Raw genomic sequence first — 8,088 nt, 5'->3', positions numbered from 1 at the left:
TCGCGACGAGTGACTGGTTTGGCTTGTCTTTACCACAATTGTCATGCAACACACTCATGTCACCTCGGTCCTCGTTGTTGTGTGGTGGAAGTTCGAAATCTTTGTAATTTATACCTTAATCATTGTTCAAAATAGGCTGTAATAAATGAAGCCACGATGGCAGACCTAGAGTACAGGTAGACGATTTTTTTTATTTACCAAAATACAAAGCACATTGCTAAATGCCTGCCTAGTGTAGGCCATGTAGGACCAGACCATTTCACAGCACTAGTTTACTTAAGTTCATTTAATTCACGTACAATATACAGTATTGATTTTCATATATATATATATATATATATATATATATATATATGTAATGAATAAATGTAGTTGGCAATACTAGCAACGTACAGTGCTCTATACACGTGATAATGCAGAGTGTAAATATTGAAAATGTAGAACGTTTGAACGGTGTGTCAGTGAGCCCGATGTAGCATTTTGTGTCATCATTTGAGTGGACAGTGGCTTTGTAGATGATGGATGAGGTGAGGCAATTTCCAGAGAGTGGACATTCATCTTTTTTCTTGCAATTGCAGAGTTTATCTGGCTGTTGTTACTTAGCAACCAGAAGCTGTTTGTTGTGGGCTTTGATTATACTGCCCATGTTTCTTGAGCAGCTATAGCTGACTTTAACATTGTTCTTGTTGAACAGCTTGTTGCACAAAATGTTGCCACACAGAAAATGTTTCTTTACGAGGTTAAGGAATGATTTTCCGATGTTGGTTTTAACTCTTTTGCTGAATGGTGGGTTGTACCAGAATATTTGTCTGCTTCTATTACTCTTTTGGGATTTTGGTTGGGGAGGCTGGTATTCCATTTTGTGCTGGAATCCGCTGTTTTGCAGAGCTTGTTCGTAGTCAGGGGCGGCCTGATTAAATGATTCACTGGAATCCGATATACTGGATATGCGTCTGTTAATTTTGATTTCTAAATTGCGGGAAATGACTTTTCTCGACTTTTGAGCTAGGTGTCTAATGACTTTCTTCTTCAAAATTCAAGGTTTTTCTAGTTATCGTTTTTGTTATTACTATTACTATTGCCGTCGATGCGCCTGTCGCTCTATTATTATGAGCAGAAACACCAGACTGCTAATAAGGTTTATCTTCGCATGGTAGGCTTATATAATATTTACGATTGTGTTTATGGTCTGGTTTGCCTTTGAACTTCTCTTCAATTATTATTTTTTCATTTATACACAGTCTGCACCGATTAGTATTGTATTGACATTGCAGAGGTAAATGAGGCAACCCGAAGATGGCCCAAGTCATGCGAAAGGTAAAACGTTTACATTAAATAAATTGAATAATATAATTATTAAAATTAGGCCAGGTTTAATAAAGCAAAATCTTATTCCAGTGGAGGAGTTAGAGGGGGCGTAAGGGGCGAATGCCACCATTATTTTTTTGTTGTAAAATGTAGTTTTTTGTAAAGCTCATCAGAACTATGCTAAATATTAAAAATCAATCAAAACTAAAATTAAACAAATTAATTATGGTACTAGAGGTTTCATGGGGATTTCCCCTTGCACTTCTACCAGGGGCTTTTCCATTAGACTTTTACTCAGTTCGCACATTCACGCCCCCTCTTTCTTACCGGGCTGGTTCCGCCCCTGATATTCAATTCATAGCATAATGTTAGATAAAATAGGCCTATGTTAGACTTTTATAGCGCCTGGTGCCAACAAGGCATTTAAGCGCTTCACATCCCGCCGTCATTTAATCAACAACCTATAAAGCTCAGCTCCCTGGAATAATGTTATAACGTAATTAGCACCTTATGTGTTTAAACATACCAGGTACCCACTCGAAATGTACAGCGAGGAAATTTAGCATTCGACCTCAATTTTGAGAAACTGCAACCGCTGCGCCAAATCGCTCCTACAGATATATTTGTGCTACAGTTAGCAACATTATATTGTATCTTGTACTGTAGAATATAAAATATGCCTAACAATAAATTACAAAAATGATTAGACGGTGACATTTGGAGTACTATTATATTGCAGTATATTATCTTTGTTTGCCGTCAATAATAATGGATTGTGGAAATGAAATAACACCTGATGATATTTGTAATCTAGGAGGGGCAATTGTAGATGAAACTACGTATTCTTATTTTATTATTTTTATTTTATTTTATTTATTTCCAGGCAAGACAATACAGTACAATAGATGGGAGAAACAAATGACAAAAACAAAAAGCCTGAAAGCGAACTTAATCACTATCTAAAGGCTCTCCAAAACATTAAAAAGACAAACATTAAAATCTGAAAAATTCACAATTCACAATTCGAATTTACTAAGACAACTAGAAACTCTGGAAAGAACAAAATTGACCGAAAGGTAAAACAAAATGCGATGTTACATAATTCGTAAACGAAATCACGAAGAGACACAAATTTAAAAAACATATTTTTTACCTTTTTTTGTGTTTGACATTTTGATTATGTACATCAACGTCTACATTTTCACATTATTGTTAAGAGGGAAACTACGTTATTTAGTTAAAGGCGAGCTGATTGGCCGAGCGGTTAAGACAGGGGAACCGTGACATACAGCCATAATAATCGGCGCTGGTTCGAACAGCACGCTCGCCTGGTTCTGGTGGTGAAACAAGTCTTCTCGGATAAGGACTCTAAATCGTAGGTCCAGTGTACACAATTAGCTCGTGTGCACTTTAAAGAACCCAGTACATCATTTGAGAAGAGTAGGGGGTACCCTGGTGTACTCTGATCCATCTCTTAGTCCGCTGTCCGGCCACAGAAGGAACGCCTACGACGAGGCCCATGTCAGGTATCCATCCTACCTGCTATCCTTCTACCACACTACGTAAGCTAGATCATACACACTAGCTACGTAGTGACTCGATAAGAAGAAGAAGTTAAATTAGCCATAGCGCACAAACCGAGATAATGGAGTTTTCACAAACAGACACAAACTTTCGTTTAGTGGGGTATCAGAAGACAAGAGTGTAACGTTGCAATCTTTGTGATCGAGTAGATAAGGCCTGGCTTTGTTAGGGATAGAAATAACGATTTGATTTACAAACTTTGTAGTCATAGTGGTACAATGGAAAATTGAGTTTTTCAACGGAGCACGTATAGCGGGTAAAATTAGATTTTTCGTTTTCACAAAGAGGCACAAACCACAAACATCTCTGTACGTGTAAACAACCTATGCTGGGTTTATTTTAATCATATTAATGGACAGACACAACACAGTTTAAACATATGTAAGCATATTAGAATGTAATTAAATTGATAGTGAATTTTACGGGTTTATGACTTTAAACGCGTTTTTCTCGAAATATTGTTTTGGTCAAATTTGATCTTTGTGTCTCTTTAAAATGTGATTAACGCATTAGACCATATTCTCTAGAAAAAATTAAGTCTTATATTAGCGGCATAGGCCTATGCATTAAAAACAATATAAATTTGTTTTTTTCTATTAGAGGCATATTTATTATGAAAACCATGGCACCTATGTTATGTATAATTGCCACAACAATTTCTGTACTTACCACCGCCAGAAACTTTACTTAGCTCTATGTCTTACGCAAAACAGATAAAGAAAAAGGAAAACATAAAAAAACGCGTTGTTTTTGCGCAAGCCTGACTAAATCAAAGTCTAAACTATTAAGGGTAGTATTCTCTTTTCAAAGCAGAGGCCACAAGTATAGTTGTATGATGTTTAAAAAGTGCACCTTTAAAACCCATAGAATATACTTCGGTTGAGTCATGTAGTCATCCACCCTAACGTTCGAAGCGACTTTAATAAATACGGCTTCCTAAGTTTCTTTTTTTTGAGTATGTATAAATGGACCATTTAGTCTGAGTCTATATTAATATATATTTCTTAATATTTAAACATGGAAATTTGGGCTTAAACTCTTAAAATCAACTGGCAGTCAATATTTTAATCGATTTGCAGTATCTGTCTAAATGAGTTTGTTTCATTATGTTCAGCATTCTACAGTACATGTCCAGAAATCATAGGAAAAACATATTACAATATTTTTGTTGCAGTGAGTAAAACTGTAGCTTGTTAAATAATGTGAGCCTTCGAATACCAGATTAAAGCAACATTCTTGGATTTTCTTTAAATACTTAAGTAGTACCAAATAATTAAAAACTTAGTTGCATATAGGCAAATCGTATAATTTATTACCATAATTATTGTGTGCTCTTTGTTTGCAGCCAATCATTATGGATTGTGGAAACGAGATATCGCTTGAAGATATTTATAATCTAGGAGGAGTAATCACAGAGAAATGCCACAGTGACTTTTTGGAAACTGCCATTCTGATGGTCTCTAAAGCGGAGAGTAATGTTTTTAAAAATGCAGAAATATCGATTGAGGTACCAGGTCAAAAATACATATTGTATTCCGGTGGTAAATATAACAAATTTTACATCAGCAGCAATTCTGGCAAAGTCGGTTTTGTTCAGACCGCTCAGAATAGTGGTTTTTTCAGCAAAATAACTGGATATGATTGGACAAAAAGTAAATATTTAAAAAGCGATATGGAACAGTCATATTTTCACCCAATATACGAAGGGACACATACTTCATTTTCGACCTAAACAACGTTTTGAGAAAAATGTGTTGAAAACCGTAAATTTCACTATCGAATAAGATATTGACATTGTAAATTTTACTGCATAAAGCTAACACAATGAACAATTAAAATGAAGTGGAGATGTAACTTCTTGGCTAAGAATCTCGCCTTGTAATTTATACTGCCGTGATTCGGAAAAAAGCATTATATCCATTTTTGAGAATTTTGAAATTTTTGGCTTAGGGGCATCCTATGCATGTAATCTATCATGTGAATTGATCATACACTGTACCCCAAAAATGTTTATAAATATGAAATTAATATGAGAGTTACGCACTATATCCATCCACCAAAGCAAAAAAATCCGGAAGAGTGCATTATATCCACCAAGCATTGAAAAGTGAGCAATTAACCAATGATTTTGGCTTATAATACAAAGTTTGTTTTTTAATCAGAGTGCAAATTATTAAAAGAAGGATGTATTAATTTTTATCTTTTAAAGAATAAGTTGCAATATGACCATGACCAAATTGCGGCCATAATATAAATTTTTGTCTGTATATGATGTACCATACCATATTTTAGGGGAAATACAACATTTACGGTACTTAATCAGATCAGACACATTTTGTAAATATTTTATGAGAGTGAATGCAATAATGTTGCTAAATAATATAAAAAAATCCTTTAAGAAACTTTCTATTTTGTTTTGTCTTAAGTTATTTAAACATAATGGAATTTAAGCCTCTAACGTCCTGGTGAAAACTCACTTTAATTTGCTATTTTTTACTAGTCCTTAAGTAAAGAATAATGCATGCATTCTACTGGCAAAACTGGATATAATGCCTAACATTAGATTTTTCATGCTTCATTGGTACATTTACACAAAAAAAAATCAATATAATTCATTTCCATAACAAAAGGCTAACAAGAAACGCGTTTTGTTCAATATCTTAAAACTATGATTTTGGCTTATAATGCGTTCTTCCGAATCACGGCAGAATAGGTCTTGGGTTCAAATCGTGTTACAGGCTTTTTTTTATTACTACTAAAACACATCTATTCCTAAGTACATTAGCTATAGCTTCAAAAAGGGGGAGTGGGGGTAACCTCCCAAAAATAGAAAAGTAGGCCCCAAAAAGTGCAGCAAAAAGTTATTTAATAGAATTTGGTATTACGCGGACAAAATAACATAAAAGTCCAAACACCGGAAAGGCGCTCAAACACCAAAATGGCGCTGAAATCTATAAATATCTACAAAATTGTACAGGACGGTTTTTGTTGTTTATTCTATGGTTTATAAACCAATTATCAATTGTATGCGGCAGTTTGGCGCAGCGGTTGAGGTTTGGGCTTTCAATCATAAGGTCGGGGTTTCGAGTCTCCGCTGTGCAGATTCGTTTATGTCCTTCCTTGCCTTGGGCAAGGCACTTTAGTTACATTGCTTCAGTCCACCCAGCTGTATCAATGGGTACCAGCAAACTGCTGGTGACTAACCTGCGACGGACTAGTGTCACGTTCAGGGGGAGTACAACTCTCATCCGCTTCTCACTAGAGAAACTGGGTATAAGCTCCAGCCCTATGAGCCCCAGTGGCTCGGAAAGGATTTAGTTAGTACTATTAATTAAGACCATTCAAAATGCAGGGTAAAGTACAAAATGTCATACTGAAAGATTTAAGAATTCCATCCCTTGTTAAATTATTGTAATTCTATTTTTATTTTGTCATTTTTGCATGAAGTCGGTTTTGTAACCCAACCGTTTCAGCTTTTGCTGCTGGTTTTGAATCGATGTTTTGATGTTTTAAACCAGAATAAATAAATAAATATATAAATAAATAAATAAATAAATAGATAAATAAGTAAATAAATAAGTATTAACAAAAAACAATAAAAAAACATTAGCCATTACCTCATTTGACTTAATATCCAAGACATTTACACCACTAGATGGGCAAAACTTGACTGATACATAGTTAATTTATATTATTATGGATTTAATTATATATTTGTCTACAAATAATGTTTTTTTTTTCATGATTATGAATATTATCATGTGTTTTTCATTAAACTCGTTCAAAATAGTTACGGAGATATCATGTTTAATCATTTCTTTTGTTACGTTACTCAGAATATTGCACTACACCAGCTTTGCCAATAATATCTTACCAGAAACTGGAAAAAGCTGCTATAGTAATCAATGTAGACATTTTAGGTTATTAATAAATGATTTACTAGGTACAATTTTGGGACTTTCTTGTATCATGACTTAAACTGAGCACTTACTTCGTCATATGAAGTTTGTACGACGGTCACAACGAACCTAAGCCTAGTTTCCTGTCGACGTAAGAAGGCAGATTTACTTACGATTACGTCGTTTTATCGTAAGAAAATGCGATTTGACAGGAAACCGATTGCGACTGGCGCGTTGTGAAATCGACGTAACGTAGGCTAAAATCGTCGCAAAACAGTTTTGGACAGGAAACCGACATATTGAATTTTCATGTGATACGTCGATTTTCCACTATTTGACAGGAAACTGCGATTTAGGTACTTTTTGTTGAATGAACTCGCATACGTTGCGTTGCAAGCGATTCTTATGAAAAGTTGACTCCAAGTCAACTTTTCATAAGAAACGTAAGCGGAAACGTATGCTGTCTGTATATCTTGCCTATACAACAACATTGTTGACGAACTAGAACTCTCATTGACTAACATATTGATAATAAAAAGGTTAAAAAGGAGCATATCCTCCATTTTTGCAAACACAATGAGGCATGTAAAATCTTATAGATTTTGTTAGTCCTATACAAGGTGTCCGACTGGGGTCCTAACTATTTATGGGTGTAACTGAGGGCCGAAGGCCGGATCCGGGGTTGGGTATGGGAGGGGGTGCCCCCTACTCCCAAAACGAGATTAAAAAAAAAATTGGGACTTCTAGATTGCTTGAAATGGCTGGGATACTAGGCCTATTTTTTTCTATTTTTTTTTTTTTTTTTAAAAAATGCAAAAAAACTTATATAATATAAAAATAATATATAAAACATTATAATACAAATAAATAAATAAAATATAAAATATATAGGCCTAATTGCCATTTGGAATATTTTCTGCTAATTTCAATAAACCATTTTTTCAAGTGTATTTCATTCTTAATTTAAATTCCTGTTTATATTAAACAACCCGAACTTTATAATTTTGACATTAAAATCATTTTTTCTGTATAACTACGTATATCTTGAGATGAAATTTTTCTGTCAGTTCAAAACATAATATTAAATAGGTGAAATGAAATATACAAAGTACAATATACTGTAGGCCTAATTGATACTTTGAGAACGAAACACAAAAATCGATAACGAGAAAGTTAGCAAACCAAGATTTGTAGGTCCTTATACCATAGAGAAAATATTTCTCTATGCTTATATTGTACTACAGGACTAGACTATTGTTTAAAACGAACAGTGAAAATTTTCCTCGAATTTCGCCAG

The 8,088-nt window shown here is 34.3% G+C and overlaps 1 protein-coding gene across 1 annotated transcript; it reads left to right on the top strand.

Annotated features, from left to right (window-relative positions):
* Positions 1–1,236: 1,236 nt before the first annotated feature.
* Positions 1,237–6,043, top strand: LOC117123325. Its single transcript, XM_033269210.1, has 2 exons — positions 1,237–1,317; positions 4,238–6,043. The coding sequence occupies exons 1-2, from the start codon at positions 1,297–1,299 to the stop codon at positions 4,622–4,624; spliced, it is 408 nt and encodes a 135-aa protein (XP_033125101.1). The 5' UTR covers positions 1,237–1,296; the 3' UTR covers positions 4,625–6,043.
* The last annotated feature ends 2,045 nt before the right edge of the window (positions 6,044–8,088 follow it).

The sequence above is a fragment of the Anneissia japonica genome, unplaced genomic scaffold (genome assembly GCF_011630105.1).
Source record: "Anneissia japonica isolate Jap-2015-1 unplaced genomic scaffold, ASM1163010v1 scaffold287732_len518695_cov146, whole genome shotgun sequence".
Classification (NCBI taxonomy): Eukaryota; Metazoa; Echinodermata; class Crinoidea; order Comatulida; family Comatulidae; genus Anneissia; species Anneissia japonica.
This window is presented reverse-complemented; position numbering and strand designations above follow the sequence as displayed.

What these genes read in the sequence shown, in the direction of transcription:
- LOC117123325 (XM_033269210.1), top strand. Translation starts at nt 1,297, where the DNA reads ATGGCCCAAGTCATGCGAAAG. An exon ending in TGGCCCAAGTCATGCGAAAG is followed by an intron (nt 1,318 to 4,237) that starts GTAAAACGTTTA and finishes CTTTGTTTGCAG; the next exon opens with CCAATCATTATGGATTGTGG.